The sequence below is a fragment of the Passer domesticus genome, chromosome 4 (assembly GCF_036417665.1).
Source record: "Passer domesticus isolate bPasDom1 chromosome 4, bPasDom1.hap1, whole genome shotgun sequence".
NCBI classification, from domain to species: Eukaryota; Metazoa; Chordata; class Aves; order Passeriformes; family Passeridae; genus Passer; species Passer domesticus.
This window is the reverse complement of record NC_087477.1, coordinates 35,593,556-35,615,962: the sequence shown is the minus strand read 5'-3', so window position 1 is coordinate 35,615,962 and position 22,407 is coordinate 35,593,556. Positions and strand designations below refer to the sequence as shown.

The 22,407-nt window shown below is 38.9% G+C and overlaps 1 protein-coding gene across 4 annotated transcripts in view; it reads right to left on the bottom strand.

Annotated features, from left to right (window-relative positions):
• Window positions 1-3,686: 3,686 nt before the first annotated feature.
• BANK1 (B cell scaffold protein with ankyrin repeats 1) overlaps window positions 3,687-22,407 on the bottom strand; it is a 131,922-nt gene continuing 113,201 nt past the window's right edge. For all 4 annotated transcript variants that reach the window (XM_064417076.1, XM_064417077.1, XM_064417075.1 and 1 more), the window contains 5 exons: window positions 13,771-13,839; window positions 12,462-12,646; window positions 10,811-10,874; window positions 6,240-6,289; window positions 3,687-4,286 (listed from right to left, as the gene is read on the bottom strand). In XM_064417076.1, coding sequence (XP_064273146.1) covers window positions 6,279-6,289; window positions 10,811-10,874; window positions 12,462-12,646; window positions 13,771-13,839 — 329 coding nt within the window. In that variant the 3' untranslated portion in view covers window positions 3,687-4,286; window positions 6,240-6,278. The remainder of the gene's footprint in view (window positions 4,287-6,239; window positions 6,290-10,810; window positions 10,875-12,461; window positions 12,647-13,770; window positions 13,840-22,407) is intronic.

Here is a 22,407-nt window from a genome sequence, read left to right as displayed (position 1 = left end):
GTGCCCTGGGGTGAAATCTTCTGGTCAGTCTTCTGCCAGGACTGAAAACAATGATTCATAATGAGGTATTTTAGCATTACAATTGATGAACTTTAATGCTGACTGATTAAAATGCTGCTTTTTGTGTTTGGTTAACCAGACTAGGTGTTTTCTCTGTATAGATGGGAACAGTAAGCTTTTCTGGTGAACATTTTAGTATTGTATGCCACTTGGATCTGCAAACAATTGCAATTTGTGTGTGTTTTTTACAGTGTTGGGCAGCCTCAATGGATTCTTCACCTCTGTGGGACCCCTCCTCTCTGTGTGTATGGAAGGTCTTTGCAGAAGTGAGCCGAGACCTGAGTGCTTTATTCCTTTATGCTTTTTTTTTTTTTTTCTGTAAGAAGAGGCTGATCCAAGCCTTTGAAATGACTGTTGAGAATTGACAGTGCTGCTGGTATAGGTCTTCTGATTTCTTGTTCTAGGAGTCTGGCATAAACTGACTTCTGCTTCCCTGGGACCACTTTCTGCCTCCATTAAACTCTTCCCTGCTCTCTCGATGCAGTTCTTAATTTCAGCTACTGCATCCCAGTGTGTCTAGAGTGGATGAGTGTGTCTCTCCACCTTGCCTGTTGATGGCTTGTCTTGGGGCCTGTTTCTGGAATGACTCACTCCAGCATTGCTGAATTATGACTCTGAAGTTTGTCAGGAAGAAAGCTGGTTGCAGTAAATGAAGGGCATGAGCAGTCAGTCTACATGGCTCTGCCTCCTCTTTGTTATTCACACCCCCCGAGCACTGTCAGGACAACTCTTGTCATTTTGCTCCTGCTCTTCTCACTGTAGATGTTTCCTGTGAAGGCTGAAATCCATCTTCAGCACCGTTTACACTCCTGCATGGATTGCAGCTTCTTGAGTAAAATGAAGATAGGACTTGATCTTTATTCTCAGTCTGCTGCATGTTACACTGGTGTTGAAAATCTATGAGTATTTTTTCACAGGGTGAACATCCAGCAAGGCCCTGCCACCCCTTCATGGATGACAGGCTAACTCCAGATGTAGGTGAGTTACCCCAGCAAAAGTGGGCAAACTTTGAGCACTGCTGACTCACTGAAACCTCTCCTGTAATGGGGCCCTGGCACATCAAACTTGCTGATAACTGCAGTCACTGTGGATCTCTCTGCATTGTTTTTCTTTCTTTCGGAGGCCACCGTGTTAAAAGTATTCATTTTTTTCAATGAGTTATTGGTTCAAGTTTAATAGAATACAAGTTGCCAGCTGGAAGTGTGGAGTGGTGTTATTGCTGATGGGTTGGCTACTGAATCTCCTAGCTTATTAATGAAATGAAACTAATATTTTATAAATGAAACTAATATTTCAGCTAATATTTTAGAACGCCTACAGCAGGGATCTTGCCTCAGTTAGGCTCTCAGACTCCTGTGATTTACTTAATTGTTAATGCACTTAATTAACTTAATTGTTCATGCACTGCCTAACAGGCAGTTGCTGATGTTCCCTGTTAGTGAAGCACATTGGTTAGCAAGACTTCAGGACTTCCCTTAGAAATGAGTCTGAAGTTCAGTGCCAAACCTTGGAAATCCTGCAGCAGCAAACAGACTGTGAATACTGAATATGAGAGGGGTGGGGAACAGATGCTATTTTTTGTGCAGAAGTATAATGATTTTACTTGTAGCTTGAACATAGTTAACTATGCTGAGATGAAGAAATTCCCTTTGGGAAGGAAAAAAGAGGCATCCATCCCTTCATTTCTCCTCTGGGTCTTGGCTGGCTGCCTCAAAGTATGGGTGGGTGGGAATTCTGTGTGTGTAAACAAAACCCAAATGAACAAAAGCCCTGTTTTCAACTTGTTGCTTAGCCATTGTGGAATTTAATACCATAGAAATTGCATTTTTATGGATGACACATAGTTTTTAGGAAGATTTTGTAGACTGGCAAGAGTCGATCTGGGTTTTGGTGGGGTGTATTTTGTTTGGTTTGTGTTTTTGATGTTCTACATTATGATATCAAGAGTCAGAGGAGACCAGTGTGATGAACCACGCAAATCTGAGGTGTAGGAGAAGTATTTTTTCATTAAAGTGACAACTGCATGTCTCCCCTCTTGCTGTCCTGCATCCTTTTGAGACTGCACTGCACTCTGTAGTAGAGCTGAAAATACTCTTGCTTTTTGTAAAGCAGGGCTGCCCAAAGCTTGGAATGCCTAGAGCAGGGCTTGGATGAGGCAGCAGAAGCAGAGAACAGGAGCTGCTTTGTTATGGGTAATCCTAAATTCTGCTGGGCTGGAAACTGTGGAGTGTCACATTAGAGATGCAAATACATGCATGCACACAGAGAGAACTTCTATTTCCTGAGGGGAGCTACTCTCAGGCTTCTGCTTTGTGTGTTTGGCAGTGTTGCTGTATTGTTACACTATTTTTCCCCAGGAAAAAACATATTGTTTCCTTGAGGTAACTGTCTGTGCTTTATTTTTGCAAATTTCCAGTTTTGTAATTTGTTACCATTGACCACAACTCTCTGCACTGCCCAGCTGCCCTCTCACTGGAGCACGGGAGCCACAGCCTCTCCCTTGGCAGCACAGACAGCATCCAGATCCTTCCTGGAGCTTTGGGAGGACTGACCCCCTCCCTTCATCTCCTCTGCTACAGAAACAAGCAACAAATGGCAGAAAAGACAGCAGGTACCAACATGAAGAACCTTTTCATTTTTTCTATTTACTTCTCCATCTATATGTTGTCAACTCAGGAATGCTTGCCAGGGGATACACTGGCTAGCTAGGTTTGTAAGAATATAAATTATATATATATATATAAAATAAATATTATTGAGGGGAGAAAGAAGGCCCTCTTAAGGGGGAAAAAACAGCTTATATTGATTTAGAGTTCCAAATCATTCTCACCACTCCCATTTCCATGTAGCCAGGTAAGTCTTAAAACATCCCAGCTTTTCCCCTATAAAGCCTGACAGCCTCATGGCCCCCAGTTCCAGATACTTACTGTATTTCCAGCTCTGGAATACATTACACATCTCAGGGTTTTTTTTGTGTATGGTACACAAAGCTATGTTGCCAGACTAATGCAGCAGTCACTGAATATTTACAACTTCATAGCAATACATCTGCAGTATTTGTTGGGAGTGCTTCTAATAGAAATGCAGGTTTTCCCCAGAGAACTAATAATTTACTGAAAATGTTTAATCAACCCATTTAAAATAGAAAATAGATTTTTAATTAGTCTAAATTTATATGCTTTTGAGATTCTGTCATCATTTTAAAATTTGAACATTGGCTTTTTGGTTTTCTTTATTCCTAATAGTTCACTTGGCACAATAATTTATTGGGATTGGAAAAACAATAGAAGCCTTGTGGGCTTGAACTTCAAATCTACTCCCCTCTTAAAAATTTGGGTGTCACTGTAACATGTAGTTCAGGAGGAAAATGCATTTATATTAAGGAGATCTTTTTCTTGTTTTTGTGAATGAAATAGGGCAAGTCATCTTGCATACTCTTGTATCATGACATGCTCATATAAATTTTGTAGAACGATACTATGGGAATGCAGACCATTATACCCATTAACCATATTTATTCCTCGACTGTTGCTGTGTTAATACATAGAAAGTAATTTGGTTTTGTTCTGGATATAATTTACCTTAGTCAACTTAGTAAACAAAACACAATTTCCTTGTAAACCAAATTCTTGGAATCACTTTAATGCATTAGTAGATAATTAGTACTGGTTTACATAGCTTGGCTTAAGAAATTAGCTTTCATGTGAGTACAATTATTTAAACTGATGATGGAATACCATTATTCCTAGGAAAGACAAATTTTTATACAGAGTTAATATAAAAATGTTTCAACAAAAAGCAAAAGCTAAATTTTATTTACTTTCACTTAATAATCTTTATAGCCTTTTACAATTTTTCTCTTTTGTGCATAAAATCTACTTTTAAACAACTTATCAAGCACAATGGAAAAACTGAAATTACTTAAAAAATTATTAACCAATGCATGCAATACATCTTTTTATAAAAACTGTCAGCTGTCATCTTGGAAAAAGAAAAAGCAAAGAAAAAGGTGTAAAATTCAGTGATGAATCCTTGTTGATTTGCTTTAGTGATACTGGTCTTCTTCCAGAGCTGTCCCTGGCAAGAGGATCCAAGGAAGTGCAGCAATGATCCCATGGCACTGTCACAGCAGGACGGGCTGGAGCCTGAGGCTGGCAGGGCACAGCTGGAACATCTGTGGGATGCCAAGCAGAGGAAACTGATGTGCAGCTGGCTGGAGAGTCACACTGCAGGTAATGATGAAAAATGCCTGTTATCCAATAGGCCAGGCTTGTTTAGAACAAGATCAAACTGTATTTGTTGAAATGAGTGTGAGAGAATCAAAACCCTTCTGTTCCTTCAGGTCCCCCAGCTGAATATCAATTTCCTTATCCTCCTCCCACCTTGTGTGAGGAAAATGTGATTCTTAGCTAAGCTAGCTAAGAACTTTGCACTGGAGTTGAAAACTCAACCATCTGGAGAGTTCAAACATGAGCAATAGAAAGGTAGGTCTTCAATGTTTATCTGCAATTTTTTTGTAACACTCAAAAATTTCCCTGAAATTAGTCTTTAAAAAAGAAATGGATTCTTTGAACCAATCTAAAGACAGAAAACAGCAAGAAAACTATGGAGAGGCCATAGTTTGCAGAAGAGGAGAACCTTGCAGTTTGATGTGGATAATGCACAAATAGAATTTATTGAATGTTCTGGATAAATTGTATTTGCAAGTTCTTCCACATCAACTTCACCTCTCTCCCACATCATTATTTTCTTAAAGTGACAGAAATCACCTATTCTGATCCCAGGGGTAATTCCCCCTCTCCCCTTGCATGATTCATCTCACTTTAGCAATTTATAAACATCTCTGATATTACCCAGTTTTTTGTAATAGTTTTCTCAGAGTTTTTCTCAGGCCTCAGAGCCTGTAACATTCAATTCAAATTTTTACTTATTAAGTGCATCTCCACTCCAGGAAACAGCTCCATTAGGAATGCCCATGTAGGAGTTAAGCTGCCTCCTGAAGAAGCAGCGATAGTTTTTTATTTTCAGCTCAGGCCATAAGATTCCTTTTTTTGTTGTTCTTATGAGAACTTTTGAAGAGGGGGGATGTGAAGAAGGGATTCAGAGGATAAGCAGCAGCAGAGGAGGTAGCTATTGTTTTATGGTGTGGACACTGCATTCCAGTGAGCAGTTGGCTCCAGAAATGAGATATGGACACACAGTTCTTGCAAGAAGCAACCTCCCTCTCATTTACATGAGAATAGGGTGGTAGAAGAGACCCCACTGAAGAGAATTCATTTTTCAGTTAAAAAAAAAATAACAACAGTACCACACTGCACCCCCCTCACTTGGGAAAGTTGGAGAGGCAAACAATCACAGTAACTTTACTAAAAAAAACAAGGCTAAACTTAGCCTTGTTTTAAAGGCTAACAAAGCCTTTAAAATTACAGTTGTTTTCAGGAATAAATTGTATCAGTTTGCTACTGTGAGCTAATATTACTTCATAATGTTAATAATATTACATAATAACAAAAATATTAATGCTATAATAATATCTTAATATATATGAAGATAATTATATTACAATTACTATAATAGTAATAGAATGAGATATAAATAGAAGCACACAGGTAGCAGATAGTAATAATTAAAACCCTCAACTATTACAGAGGTCATTAGAGGCCCCAAACCCAAGAAACTCCTTAGCACAACCATTGGAAAATTCTGCTGTTTATGGAGACAGTACCATCACCTCTAAGCTTCCCAGCACTGAAATGACCATTGGTCTCGTGTTTACTCTGAGCACATTGTTGTATCTATGGTTTTCAACTTTATCCAGTATGTTTGATCCTGCTTGTGAAATCAGGATGTAGGACTTGATTTTGATACAGCTTTCAGGTGCATACCCTGTCTCAGTGGCAATAACTGGCAGGAACTCTCTCCAGCTGCACCCACAGGTGAGCTCAGTGCCTCACTGCTTGCTAATCTGCCCTGCACTAAACAAGAATAGGTTGATAGCTGATAAAAAAGCAGCTCTAGTACAAACCAGACTGTGTGATGATAATGGTTTATTCTTGTGAAATCAGAGCCTCTGTCTGAGATGGTTTTCCACCCTTCTGTTACACAAATGCACTTTGATGGAAAGTACCTCCACAAGTGTTTGTTTCCATGTGTGTGTGCATCTCCATACCTGCTCTTACCTTGGGTAATTAGGCATCTGTTCCTTGTCTGTGGGGCTCCTAGTTGTAGACTAAAAAGGAAAAGATCAATCAATAATAATTTAAATCAATAAGTTAGGCTTCTGCAAAATATCTCTCGAAGTTGAATAATTCAGAAAACACATTCCTACAATGAGTCACTTATGTGCTTTACTGCAAACATGAAGACAACACGTCCCTGGGAGCAGGGGAGCAAGAGACACTCACAGAAATAAGCAGTTGTTGTGTGGGAGAATGACATGAGGTGGGTTTTGTACAAATCTTACTCCCAACAGCAAGGCTGGTCTCTCTTGGTGACAATTAGGAGAGGTGAGAGATCCGTGGATATTCGTTGTCTTGAACTCCTGTCAGCAGTGGGACTGTGAGCTTGCCTCATGAAGACCAGACTTGGTGACAAAAAGGCAGGAAACTGATTTTTGTTATTTTCTAGGTTTAAACTTTGAGCATCATGTGAAGCTCAAGAAATTGGAAATAAGCCAGGCTAAACATATTCCTTCACAAGTCCAATGGACAGTATTGTAAACTACCAACAAGTAAGTATTTTCAAGACTAGAAGTCCTGACTGCAATACTGTTGAAACCATGGAGAAAAAAGCTTTTCTATGACTTCCTCACCATCCAAACACACAAAAGCTTGTATGTGCTTCAGGATCCCATGTTATTTCAACTTTGCTAAGCTGACTAAAGAAGTTTTAGTGCCTGTGAATCCAAATGCCAAAATTCCAAAATTAGGGTCTGTCTTTGTTCATCTTCCTGTCAATCTAGCAGAGAAAACAGAAATTGGTGGTTGTCCTCAAACAAAGAGGTGTTTTTATAGTTTTCAGGGCACTCTACTTAGACACAACCTGCAAGCTGGAGAGGCATCAATTGATGAATAAGCAATCTGTTAGCAACTTGGACTAAAAACAAGGCACTGATGAGGGCTGGGGAATGCAGCCAGACATTTTGGATGGCAAATGTAATCAATAACCTGCCAGTTTGTAGAATGTGCATAGCGCTCTTCTGGGTGTTTTTTGGATCAAGATGGGAAAGAGATTTGGTCTTTGGCAGCAAGCTGGGCATCTACAGATTTGGAAATCAAAATGTGGCAGAAGAAATTCTGTGGAGGATGCCTTTACTGCAGTGGATTACCTGGCTACTTACAGGACCTTACAGGAGCTGGTCAGTATTAAAATGTCCACAGCAACAGCTACTAAAGTTGCCCTTGTTTATAGGAAGGCCATTTTCAGTGTCAGTACCTACTGATTTTAACAACTCAGAAATAAATGCTTGCAGTTGAGTAGCCTGTGGAAAAAGCTTTGACCTCTCCACAGCAGGCCACTCACCTTGCCAGTCTTGCCAGGGAGGCCAAGACTGAACAGATGAAACAAAGACTGAATTGCTCATTTTTCCCATGGGTATATTTGTCATTAGAAGACTACTAAAACATTTAACACTTTTTCCAAGACCTACCTTCAACCATTATAGAAGTTGTTGGCATTGAAATAATAACAGTTGTAGTAACACCACCACCAATAATAATAAATCAAGCTTAACATTTGCTTAATGCAGTATTTGTCTCCTGAAGTCTAGCTGAGTTATAGATTGTCCTTTGTGGCCTCTGCCTTGCTCATTACCTAGCAATGAAGCAGGGACACCTAACACTCAGTTCTTGCTGCTGTGCCAAGCCTGGAGACCAGAGCATCAGTCATTCCCAGTTCTGGTGAGGAACCTGACACTTCCCTCCCTAACGAACAAGTTCAAGGTTCTACAGAGATTAGCTGTGAGGGGATAGCTAACTACAAGCAAATCAAACCATCTTATGTAGTTTCTGCAAGCTTGTGCATATTTTTAGGGGCTGGATGACTAAATCTGTGGGATGTTACACACAAGGTGCCATAATGTAACTGCAATAGTAGGCAGATTTTGAAATTCCATGTTCAGAAATGGCTGAGATTCACATAGGTAATTCAAATGCCCCGTGATGTAGGCAGGCATCACACAGGTTTTGAAATATTCCCATGTGCTAGGAAGTAAGGATGTGGGATGCACATGGAAGCGGAGTTGTTTTTTTAAGACTTTAAAGGAAACTTGTCTAGTAATCCTTGCCTAAATATTGTCTCAGCTGCTGCCATTTGTTCTATGGGTGGACAGGCACAAACCCAAGACTCTCCAGCTTTACCTAAGCTGTAAGGAGCCTTGCTCAAGGATGAAGTTTCCCACAGGCAACAGGCTCTTTCTAGTTCAGTACTTTGGTGGTGCACCCTGAAAATCTGGGCTGCTTAGATTTAAAAGTGGAGCTTTTGTCCACAAATCTTCAGTGTATTTCCCTGAGATTTTATTTAGGGTATTTGTTTTTGTTGGTTTTGGTCTGTGGTCTAACATCTTGGAAAAAAAAAAAAGATACTATCAATGTCTACATGTCAGACCAGATATTTATTATACAGTATTGAACTAAAGCATTGTCCCTGCCTGTACTTTCTACAAATGAACATTCTACATCCCTAGGCCTTATTTAGTTGTTCTTGACACAATGTTTTGTAGAGTGGCAGAACCTTTTGCTTTGTAGTTTTTTTGGGTTTTTTTAGGGTATTATTCAGTCCCATACTAAACTGTCACAAAATGAGACATGAACTTTGAGATAGCATCAAATGTTATAATGGAAGACTGAAATGAGTGCCACTCTCATTAATAACTTCATTACAGTGGAAGCAAGATCAAACTTATCAAGAAACTAAAAATTATGTTCCATACTAATTTCTAGGAGATATTTTCCTTTCTCATTAAAATAAAATCAAATTCTTTTTCTAACAGTCTTCCGATGTGATCTCTTTAAATCCTCAATCAAGACTTCAAAAACTTTCTATGAAAAAGACTATCCAAATCCTGATTTCAAACATGAAGTCTAGAGAAGGAGGCCCATGTTTTTAAAGGTACAGCAGGGAGAGTCTGTATCTACATGTAAAAACCAGCATTCTTAGAATAAATCTGAGGACTGCTGACATTCACACATACCACTTTACTAAATGACATGTGAAACAAAATGTCTCTCAAATGAATGCCCTCTGGTCTGCTTTCCTTAGGAATTTCAAAGGAGAAGAGAAGGTGATTGTCATTGTTGTTTCAGAGAATTTATGTCTGGACATTCATATCCTCCCTCTGCAATCCTTGTTTACTCTTGCCATTGATATGGCTTCAGTTCTAGAGGAAGTCCTTTTTTTCAAGCATTGAAATATTTGGTTTCTGTTGTTGGACACAGACCATAATGATTCTTCCCACTGTATTTCTGCAGTGCAAAGCTGCTGATTTATATGCATCACAGGCTCCATGACAGTGTAGGAGAGGGCAGTGAGGTCAGGATCAGAAGGGAATACAGTGATCATTACCTGAATTACTGGATAATTCCACAAAATTAACAATTCTGGTGTTGATACTACATTTCTGCTGGTATGATTCAATAATGAACTCTGGGGAAGCAGGACAGCTACAGAGGCAGGACTGCTGCTGTGGCCTTAAAATGAAACCCTTCCCTGCAGACAAACACTTCCCAAGAGTCTCTCTCGTCTTCTCATGAGCTGCAGTGATCCCAAACCCTCAGGCTCTGAGCACCTTGTGAAGGCTCTTGCTCAGGACACTGCCTCCCTACCAGCCACAGAAGATATTAAAGCTGAAATATCTGGACTGCAAAGCTGCTGCTGGGCCAGCAGGAATTTCCCTTAATTAATTACAGTACCTCACAAATTCACATAAATACAGTGCTGTCTAAGAGAATAATGAAGACAGTACTTTTTCTCTTGCAGCAAGGAAATAATGCATTTAGGTGATAATTTTAAATAGAGATATACAAATGTGAAAAAACCAATGTGAAAAAACCCAATTTTCCATTTAGCATATGTACTGAAGTTTACAGAAATCAAAGGCCTAAAACCAATTCCCTCTAATAGATTATTTTTGTAACAGCAAGAGAAAACCATCTGCAGAAAAAGCAGATGCTTCCTACTATTGTAGATGACATTCAATCACAAAGAGTCATAAAATATTCTGAGTTGGAAGGCACCCACAATCATCATAGAGTCTGGCTCCTGACCTTTCACAGGGCAACCCCAAAAATCCCTTTTTTCTCCCAAAAGGGAAAAAAAGCATCTTAAATCACCAGTGGTACAGTTTTAAATAATGGCCACAATACTCACAAAAACTGCTGTAGCAGTAGAAAGTTCATCAAAAACTTGCAAATTGATGGCTGATTTGCAAATAAAATATTGAAGTCATCAAGCAAATTGTTCTAAAGAAGCCATCTACCCAAATTCTGATGATGCAGTAGGAAACAGGCTACAGAAAAGCTGAGCCACAGAGACTTGGTAAATTTTCTGCCCCATTAACTCACAGTGAGTTCATCTTTGGGATGAAATCTTGACACTGATGAAGGCCTGATTATGCTAAAATAAATGTGGTCAGATACAGAAAATGTTCATCACAAATTCAATGCCTGATCCAAAAGGGTTTGGATCAGACCTCTGCACTAAACTTACAGTTCAAGGCTTCAGAGCCCTTAAAGGCAGAAAAACCACAACTTACCATTCAGGTTTTCATTTTCTTGTCTCTTTCTGATCGTGGTGTATCTCAGGTGATGAACTTTTTCCTTTAAGTAAAAAAAAAACCAAGCATAAAACCAGCAGCAGAAATCTGTAATGCAAGCTTACTGTAGAAACAGTAAGACACTATAAAGAGCTGAATTCTTTAGCATTCTGAACACGAAGCATCTCTCTCCTGGAAAATAATTTTAAAAGACTGAAAAATGTTTATGATGCTAATTTTAGCATTTTTACCTAAGACTCTTGTGGAGTTATCCCCACCAACAGTAAGTTAAAATTATTCTGGTATTAAATTATGGAGTATTGGGTGGTTTTTTCTGCTTGTTTGGGGTTGTGTTTTTTGGTTTTGTTTTTTTTAAAGCAATTTTTCCTCAAAAATCCAAGTGAAGGACAAAAACTGCAGTGACAGCATGAAGTCAGTTCATCATGTTTATAGAGGACTAAGAATAAAAGACTTTTCTATGGAGCAAAACCAAAGAAAAGTCACACATGCAATGCAGGGTAAAAACCACCACTACAAAGCAGCTTTTTTCCTGAAGCACTGAAAACAGGCCAAGTAAATCTTCCTTGAAATATGGGCATCTTATAATTCACCAAGGAAAAAAAAAGACTTATAACTTGGTGCTGCTATCATGGTGCAGATTAGATATGATCTTCCTCCACAAGAAATGCCCCTGAGAGCAATAGCAGCAATTCATCTGCATGCTTGGCTGCAGATGGATTTGGAAGGTGGCATCCTAGTGCTGTGCTGCTGGTGCCCAGCTTGGGAAAGGGCCCTCAAACTGTTCCAGGCCCCTGCACTTTTGCTGTTAAGTGTTCCACTGTGATGACAAAGCTCAGATTTTCAAGTATGCAAAAACAAAGAGCACTCTCCTTGCTGGCAGCATCTGATGGATCTTTCACTCTGAAAAACAGCAGACTAGCTTTGCTTTTCCTCTTTCTACTAAATGACCTAAAGGACAACAAGAAATTATTTTTGTTAATGCATGACCTCATATAAAACAAGGGCATAACCTCTTCCTCCCTGTGTCTTTTTAGAAGTAATTAACAAATCTCCTCTCCATGACTTGCAGCTTTGATGCAGTTCTTTCAGTCTCTCAGTGTGTGGGCTTTTGTAAATCCTGGTTTTGTGCCTCTCAATTTACTCCATACATTGAATACAAAGGAGCTGTAGAGCACTGCCAACAATTCTGGATTTCACTAAGTACATTCAACCCTTTCAGACAGGCATAAAGCCTCCTGTAAGTTAATATATTGTAATTGCTAGAATAAATGTATGCTTGATATATTCAGGTATTAGCTGAGACTGCTCACTAGCACATTTGGTTTGTTTGGTGACATAAGGTTTGTGGTTTCACGAAAGACGCACATCACCCAAGAGTTTAAAACACAAGTCTTAGGACACCAGCACATTTAACTCTGGACTTAAACCAAACTCAGAAAACCTCTCAAACAACAGTGGGAACGTGTATCTAGAAGATTCAGAACCATAACCAGCAGGCTTCTTGGGAGCTGATTTGCATATAAATCATGATTATTACTTTTGACCTCATATGAAGGAACCAAAACACAAGAACTTGCTTTTAGAACATCTGAAGAATATTTCTATCAAGGAACAAATTTCAAACTCATACCTGTGGAGTGGATGGTAGTCTCTGCTTTTTGTTCTGCCACTCTTTAAATCTGTCAAGGGCTTCATCCACAGAAATTGCCCCCTTTTTCACCTGTTTCTGCAAGTGGATGAGTTCTTCCTGTTCAGGAGGGATCTTGTGCACCACAGTGCTGTAAGTTACTGCCTCAGTGTGGCCTCTGTGTGCTTCTACAACAAAATGTACAAAGTGAGAAATGTAATAAATCAGTGAGTTTTCTACCATTACTCTTTGGCAGCAGAGCAGCATCCCAAACATTTCTTTCATTACTACTGCCCTGGTCTGTGGATTCTCCATTAGTGTTGGTTCATGAAATAATTTCCTTCTAGCACTACAGTTACAATACTGACATTTTAAAGGAAATGATTGCTGTATAAAATATCCACAGTACCTTTTTGCCCTTTCTTCTTCAATTTCATAAATTACATATCTCAAAAGTTGTGGATAAAATTTGGTCAGGAAGGATCTTGAAATTTCAAAAGACTGCCTTCCTCCAAGGAAGGAAATACATCATTAAATACATTTAATAACAAGAAAACACTGCAGCCCAGTGTTCCTGGAGATTATGACAGAGTGCACAGCTGAAGGGAGATGTGTGTTATCAGAGTCACAGCTTGCTCCAGGGAGGTGTAGCACTGCGTCTCCACAGGATACTGATACTGGAATGCTGATCCAGAACACATGAGCAGCTCTGAACAGGGGGCTCTGAGCTCTCTATGAGGCTGTTGCACATTCTTCACTGCATGGGGAGTGTGGCCAGGCTACAAGTTTAATCCACCAATATAATTTGGGTCAGTTTTTCTGTTCCACCATGCACCAGTATCTTCATTTCAAGCAAGGAAGGATTGGTCAAAGGGGCACCATTAATGGAAACTATAGCAGAAAACTGTAATGTGCTACAACTCAAATAACAACTGGACTGCCACAAGTAATCAACTTTACATGCATCTTGGGGTACCCAGGAGAAAACTATTGCTCTCCCCACTTCTGTCTTTCCATGCCTGGAATTATTGCAGCTGAGCCCTCCTGTCCTTCCTTGTCTTGGCTTTAATCACAATCATGAAGGGAAAAAGGAAAGTGTAAAGTAATTCTCACTCTACAAATTTTTCCTACAAGACTATAACTTTTAGTCTTCTTTCTTTAATCTGATCTCTTAATGCTGCAATACCATTAAGGACATAAATCGTAGGTGACAAAACAGATGTTAAATCACCCAAAATCAAGTCACAGCAAAATTCTGCTAGCTCTACTGAAAAATATCATGGCAGTTAAAGAGCTAAATTAAATTCTGTACCAGGATTCCTGGACTCGCAGTATGTCCTGCTGTTGTCACTGGTCACTCCACAGGCCTTTTGCCGAAACACTGCAACAAAATTAGGAATATAAGGAAGTTAAAAAATGGCAATAAAAACCATCACATTCTCAGTGAAGGAAGGAGACTCATAAAAGCAGGCTGGAATACATTTTTTTGTTCTAGTCTAAGAGTATTTTTCAACCCACTTGTCAGTCTAATGTTAATTACTTGAAAAAATGTTCTGTTGCAGAGAATGGCAGGATTACTGATGTTACAGAAACCATTACAAGACACTTTGAAGAAAATTAAAAGGATTTATCACACTAGCACATTACGTGTCTAGAAGAAACAGCAGGATCTCAGAGTTCTGCAGATGGTACAGACACTGTAGCCTGTTCCTTATTTTATGGGGAAAACTAAGGCAGAAAAATCCCCAATAGTACCAGGTGACAATAGTGACACTGCCAAAAAAAGGGTGTGTGTATATTTGTGTGTACTTTATTCAAGCACTAGAAACAGCAAAGCACAACCCCTCTGTTAGAGCAGCCCATCATTCCCACTCCTGTGAAGTGCCCAGGGTACAGCCAGCCTGGATACACCCTGAAATGCAGCACTCAAACTGCTGCTGGCAGCATATGTAACACCCAGAAGGTGGGAATTGCTCAGTTTCTGACATAGCCTGAGTGGCAGTAGCTTTCTCTCAAGTCTCAGCTCTGATTTTCACTAAACAAACTGACACTCTAGAACCTAGAATAATTTCTGCCAATTAAGTAATCCTCTGTCATCACCGCAATGCAGCAAATGTGCCAGTTCAATGGAGCAAATATTTTCCTGGGGACCAAGGCCCAGGCCAAGGGAGCTCTGCTGAAGCAGCAGAGCAGGCATGCTCTCACTTACAGCCCTAGCTCAGCCAAACACTGATATATTTCAACTTTTTAAATACTTTTCTATGTAATTATTAAAGAACCCTACAACGTATACTTGCAGTTGTTTTCTTCTCTACTTGAAATAGTATTCTCCTTTAAAAGATGAAATTAAAGTAATGAGAGCACAGAGGTAATGCAGGCAGCCTGAATTTTATTGCATAAGGAGGAGAAGGGACACACTCAACAATGTGCCTGATTGGAAAGCACTTTAATTGATAGGCTTTGAAATTTCTGCTGAGTTTTGCAGTGTTGGAGTAATCAGAAATGGAATTACTCTTCCAGTGAAAAGTAAAATTGTTAAAATCACTTTATGTGCTGCATCTTGCTGAAATGATTTTAGTTGGCAGCAAGTATTCAGTGTGGGTGAGGTCAGTGAAAACAAACGCCTGCTTCTGGAATGCCTGGAAAGGCAGGAACACTCCACTGTGCCATAAGTTTAGGGAGAACTCTGGCAATTCACCCTTTCACTCCCACATTTCAATTACTTATGAACTACTTAAACACAGCAGGGAAATAAAAGAAATAGGTGATTTTGCACAGTGATATATTCCATTATTTTTTGAATGGAAGATAAAGTAAATATTCCTTCAGTAAAGCGATATTGATAAAGCAATTTTTAAAAATATCAGCATGTCACAGTTCTTCAAGTAAGGATATATATTTTTTTTATTTTCTGGGCCTCTCCAGCATAGATAATCTGATTAAAATGTTTCAGTACTTCTATCATATTTACTGTGCACCCTTCAATAACATCTGTAGGATGAGAAAGAGAATCCTTTTGGATTTTTACTCATGTTGTGACTGGCTAAACTACCAGTCAAAATCTACTTATTAAATGTCCTGACCCTGTATATGCCATTTAATTTTTTTCTACAACAAACTTCTGTTGCAGTTTCTCAGAATTAAAGGAGGCCAAGAGAACTAATAAGTAATTCCACTTCATTCCCTCTCCTCTCTTCAGCTGCTACAGGATACAGATGAAGTTCTTTGCAAGCCCTAAATACATTTTTATGTCTCAGGCAGTAAGACCTCTCTTTAGGAATGTAATGTAACCCCAATATTCTTCCAGCAAAGCAAACTCAGAGAGAATTAACTACTGCAAGTATTCTAATAAGACATGAAACCAGAAACCAACATTTAAAAAGCGGGACAAAATACAAATTTTGTGGCAAATACGCAAAACTCTGGGAAAATCCCTAATGTAAGTCTTGGAAAGTGAGTGGGATCCAAGGAACTCTGAATTGCCTGTTTTATTTCAGACTAACTAAAGATGTTGTTTCAGGCTGTGTGCATATGTAGATAAATAATGCTATGAGGCTTGAAATTTGCTTAATATTTTCATAGTTAGTACCACAAAAGGGTTAGAAAAATTTGAAATCTAAGTCTTTTGTGTATAATTCTGAACTAAGAAGACCATTTTATAGTAACAAACTGCAAGAAACTGTGGTGAGTATACAGGGTCTAGAAAAAAGAATGAAAGTTTTTACAATAGCTGCAGGTTGACAAAAGGGACAGGAATTTGTTTTTCAGAATTAACTGAATTTCTAACACAAAGCTGTAATGTTAAGGAGTCACAGATGCACTATGACATTTCAAAAATTGGTTAGCAACATAATTAAGAAACACAGAAATCAAAACATGGGAAGAGTTAGATCATGAGAGAGAAGAACTCATATAAGCTAAGAGGCAATGATCAACTAAGATATGGTTTCTAATTTATATTTTACTTTACTATCTAAACTATGAGAGATGTTGCCTGATTTGTTGAATTGGCAACATTACCTCTAAAAATGAAACAAGAGTTTCCACCGTACACTAGCGATTCAAAGCTAGACTGATGGACCTACCCTCTGAAAGAACACATGAGCTAATCATACCTAATACCTACTTACTTGACACTTTCAGTAGTGCAAACACAAAGGAGAAAAGACAGTGATTTAAAAAAATCTATAAATAAATATCACTATTTGGAATTCAGCTTGCTTAGGAAATTTGAGATGCATTTATTCATCAGCTTCATTGAGCTGATGTTCCAAACAAAATTATCTATCACTGTTTTCCTTAGGAAACATTCAAAATTTAAATACAGAAAAACAAAAAATCTTTATATGAACACATAGCTAAGTGATAATTCAAATTAATTATTACACTAGGTTTGCACTTAGTGACACAACTCAGTTGCAAATTGCAGTGGGTTTGCAAGCTGCCTCCTTGTTCTTTGTAGGTTTTTGCTTCATTCATTTTAGAATTGTCATGTAATTAATTTGTGGTTAATGGAAGAATGGAGAAGGAGGGGTGAATTGCTGTTTAGGATATGTTGCAGGGAGAGACTCTTGCCTTTGTCCATTCAATTTTTTCCACTATTTTTCAATTATTTAAACACTTTAACATTTAAACTGTGTATGCATAGCACCTAGGCAAATAAAACCTCCAAGTTATTTTTTTCTGGTAGGGATTGGATTGTAAATTAGATGTAGCACAGCAAGAGATGACAAATACACAGAGAATGCTAAGGAAGGAATAGAGTAGAATGATGCTTATTATTCAGGAGAAGAGAACTCTGCAGATGTTTCTTCACATCTTTTTAGATCTATTTTCTTTTTGTCTATTTTGTTTGCTAACACACCGACCATCACTCAGCATGAGGACTCAAGAGAGGTCACCAATGCAATGCTAACCAGAAAGTTTTGTAAGAGATGATTAATGACCACTCCCAAAATTTATACAAAATATTTCACATATTCAAAATGAAAACAAAAAATTCCAATGACTCATAACATGAAATCAACTAAGGAAATGCGACCTGGTAAACAGACTTTTTTCACAAGGCAAGGCAGCTGGGCATGGATTAAAAGCATATCATCATGGCTCAAGAATCTGATCTAGGTAGGTCCAGGCATTGTGGAGAAGGGTTGGCTGTATGGTGCAAGGTAACAAATGCAGCACTGGTGTCTGGGTACACCTGCACCATGGTGAGGCAAAGGGAAAAAGACTGAGCAGTTTTAAGTGCATCAGTGCAGGAAAACAAGTGACCACAATTACACTGGTACAGGAATTCTGATCAGGCCTAAATGGGCAGCCTGACACTCAAGACATTTTTGAGAACGCACAACAGCCATTTAATCAGAATAAAGACTAGGGGATGCCAAGTGCCCCTGCAGAAATACCAATCTGCCACGTTGTTCCCTTATGATGCCAGGGCTTTCAGTGAGAGCATCACATCCAGTCATCCCAATTTCACAGGCTATTGCCAGCCTCTACCTTCTACAGCTATTTTGTTGCCTGAAAATGAACCACTCCATTTTCTCAGACCAAAAATCAAAATGATTTTAAAAGGAATTACAGTGTAATGACGATGTGAAAATATTAATCAAAAAATAAGCATATGCTCACCAGCAATTCCCTTCACAGTTTGCAGTGAGATTCTAAGTCTGACAAATACGAGCTCAAATCTGTTAGAATCCCAGCAACTTTGGTCACAGAGGGACCTCAGGAGACACTACAGAGATGACTCCCCTACACTGAAGCAAGATAAAAATAATACCAGAACCCCCTTCTTACAGAAGAGTGAGTGAGTGAGTGAGTGAGTGAGTGAGTGAGTGAGTGAGTGAGTAGGCACCAGTGGTTAGTTTAAGGAGCTGCTCAGAGGGTGGTGTCAGTGCTCTGTGTACCCCAGTACCACACACAATGAAAACCGATCTCACATCTCTGCTCTTGTGAGAATTTTAATTTAGTGCACCATGGAAGCTGGAAGGACTTTAGTGACATACTCAAGGAGTATTTGCTCCAGGTTGTAAAACCTGAATATACTTTAGTCCCATTTTTCTTGAGCAGAGACAAGCAAAAACGGAAGGACTCTATACATGTTTTTACTACAAATATGCTATTTGGAACAGTATGGTTTGCAGCCAGACAGCATCCCATAAATATTTTTCTCTCTCTGCACCTTATTCAGTACTTGTTTCAATCTACCAAAGTTCAGATAGTAAAAAATCTGATTGAATGAAGACAGGGGGTGAAGCTGGTATATCACTCCCAACCAGGTCTGTGAAAACAGTCTAACTGCCAGCCAAACAGTGCTTCCTAGTATTTCATTCATGGGAAGATACCCTTAAGTGAGGAATACATAATGAAATTCATCTGCAGTGCAGTACTTTATACTCACTGTAGGAGAGTACTACAAAATCCCTCTGTGGGAAATAAATGTTTTGCAATTTGCATGGCCTCTGAGGCTTCACTTTGGAAACCCCTGCTTTAGAGCATTTAAACAATTGGCTTAATAAGAATTACTGACTCAGGGTGTGATCACTGTATTTCCTAGTAATCAGCCTGATAAGTTTCCATGACACTAACAGTTCTGTTCTGGATTTTATTTGTTCACTTCAGTGGGTTTATGCTGTCTATTCTGTAGGTGAGATATTCTGCTTCTCTAAAAATATCCACTGGATGCTACTTCTTCTGCATACCCTATGATTTTGATGAGCAATGAGAATGTTATTCTCCACTGGAACAGTAACTGGAAAATATATTTTTCCACTTCTAATTTTTAAACCTATGGTGAGGTCCCACAGACAGCTATCTTTAAATAGCAAAATGTTTTCAGTGCACAGAAGGGAAAATACATTCAGTGCACAGAAGGGATTTGTGAGAGGTTTGCAAAGAAATAAAGGCTATAGCATAGGAAATTTATGCTGTTGTAGGGCAGGTATCCTTGCTGCAGAGAAACCCTTTCATACTAATGGTCTGTGATGAGAGGTAAATGACTAAACCAGGACAGTAATGTAATCCTTAACCCTGAGGGAGTCCTAGTAGGTCAAGCATCAGAAATGGCAGGGGCATTGCAGAAACTCATGCATCTGTCCTACAACTACACAGAGGACTTTGGTTCCTACCTCAATCAAACTTGGTATCAATAGGGAACATTAAAAATTGCACTCTAAACTGAAAATACAACACCTTCAGATGTTTATTTAACAGTTGTTTTGGCAGCAGACAATTGAACAAAGCACTGAAATAACCTTCAGAGGAATACTAAGCACCTAAGGAATAGTAAGGGAGCACAGTAAGAATGCACACCATCTGGACAATGAGCTACTTGGCACCAATTTGCAGCTCCACTGGTTGATGAGCCTTTTACACACAAGATAAAATTCTTGCAGTGGACTAAATAAAAGAACAAATCTACTCTCTGTTAATAATGCAGTCTGTTTACCAGTGTTCAATACAGCAGTTTGAATGTTCATTAAAATTTGAAAGTGTAATAAATGAAACTGAGTAAAAGCGATTAGAACATTTATGTTTTAAATCTTTCAACTCCCCCATGTTTCCCAGAATTTATGTGTCAGCAAATTCAAGGCAGATGCTCAAACTGTAAATTGTGGTAGTTCAGTTGGACAACTTGTATCACTGGCTGTTTACTGCCTAGGTTTTGAAGTGTAGATCTTACTCTGAAAGTGACTCTTGTCAAGCCCCATGTTTGCTTTCTATAGATCAACAGTTTCCCTGTCCTGTCCTGCAGAACACCAAATGGGGTAATCTACAGGGAGCAGGCTTTCTGCCCAGGGTAAACTTGATATTCCATGTATTTGAAAGCTGCTTATCACAAAGAAAACTATCTGCTTGCTTTCTTTTTGGTTGCTATTCTCATGGAAGCACCACCACTTTTGCTTAAAGGAGACATCACTCTTTTGTGATGACATGGCCTTCATTCAATGTGTGGTGAAAGCACTCATGGAAATTCAGCCATTTGATTTCTCCAGATGGATATAAAAATAAATTTAAAAGAGCCACCTGCATGTAAACCAGGAAGCAAAAGGCATTTCTGCTACGCAATGCTTATTACCCCCCACCAAATAAATGAGCCCATCTATGAGTACATAAAGTACAAGAAAAAAATACTCCTCTTGCATATCTACATGGCACAATCACACCAGCCTCTGCCATCCTTGGGGCATGAAACTTTCCATGAATTCCCAAAGTACATGAGGATCCATCTGTGAGCAAATGTGCAGCCTTAACACAGCCCCTCTCTGTGCATTGCACTCTGTTCTGTTTTCCACAGGACCCATGTCTTACTGAATGCCAGAAGGGAACAGCTCTGAAGATAACCAGAACTGTGCAGAGAAGGAAGTCTGTTTCTTACAGACTTGTATTAAATAATTTGTTCTAGAAATTAAAAGGTATTTAGCAAACAAAAAGTGAATACAGAGGAGGGAAGAATGGTTCTAGTTAAGCAACTAGAAGTTTCTCTGCAGTACAGTCCTCTTTCCAGCAAAGCCCTGGCCAAAGGTCAGACAAGTCATTTAAGGCAGCAATCCAGCTTGCAATGCCTGATGTCAGAGTGCTGACCAGACACACTAAGGATTTAATTTGAAGTTCAGAGAACTCTTAGTGGCCACTGAAATCAATGGTGTCTCTGCTTTGAATGAATAAAGTGTTATGTAATGCTGTTCACCTCAAGAATCTTAGTTACTTCATACTGGGCATCCCAAAACTCAGTGGATGCAGAATCAAAGGGCTTGTAACAGGAGGGTTTGAAACAACACATGGGGCCTAGGAGCAGGCATGAATTACATTTTAAACAAAATGAGAATGAAAAACACAATGATTTTTTTATGCTCACCACTTTAAACATTAGATGAAATGAAAGAAAATATCTGAGATAAATAGCTGCATATGGCTACCTACTTATTACTGTATTGAAATGTTCCTGGCAGGGAGAAAGGTAAAAGTACCTCAATTTTAACTTTTTGATTATTTGACTTTGCCACATCTGCAATGCTCTTTTTAATATAATAGATGAAAACAAACCCCAAAACCATAATCAATTTATTTGCTGGATGAAAAATGTGTAGATGCATAACTAGAGTATTTCACACTGTTTAAATTATAAAGGAAGGACTGCAGACACCTGCAGGTTTTAGTGATGAACTGGAATGAAGTTTCCTGGCTCATACCGATGAAACAATCTTTTTTTTTTTAAAGTCAAATATAAGCTGTCCTAAAATAATAAATTAGAAATTGGGATGTTGCTGGACTAGAGAGAGAACTTTTTAACCCATGTAGAGGAAAAAGACTGCCAATCCAAGTAGCAAGAAAAAATCTTTCACTTGAAGATATATCCCTTCTGTCTAAAATTTCACTAGCTATCTCAGGAATCCCTGGACAAAAATGAGACATTCTAGGTCTAGAACCAGCAGGATAGGTAGGAAAACAGAACTGAGTGGTCAGCTGAAGCTTTCTTGAAGTGTTTCCATTTTTCCTCATGAATTGGGTAAGCAAATGAACATGAGTGAGAGGCTGAACTACTGGAAAACAACCTGTCTACCACTATATCCTTATGAAAGCAAAGGTAAAAAACCTGTGTGTGTGTACATATGAATACATACACATGGGGAACCACAGCCCCATGAGAGCAGCTCCTCTGACAGCATCTACCTTAGCCAATAAACAAAGCAGAAGCACTCCAGTACAATAAAAGACAGTAAAAGCAATCTTCCAAACAAAACATCTCCACTAAGGGTTCCAAGTCACTGGCCTGTCTATGATGATGGTGGACCAAGATTTGTGACACTGCCCTAGCAGACATTTCATGACTTCTGTAGCTGTAACAGGCCCCCTGTGCCCATCCATTCGTGGATTACACTGTGATGATTCATACTTGTACCTCCTGAATATGCTGAAGAAAGAGCATTAGCCCAAGCATTCTGGC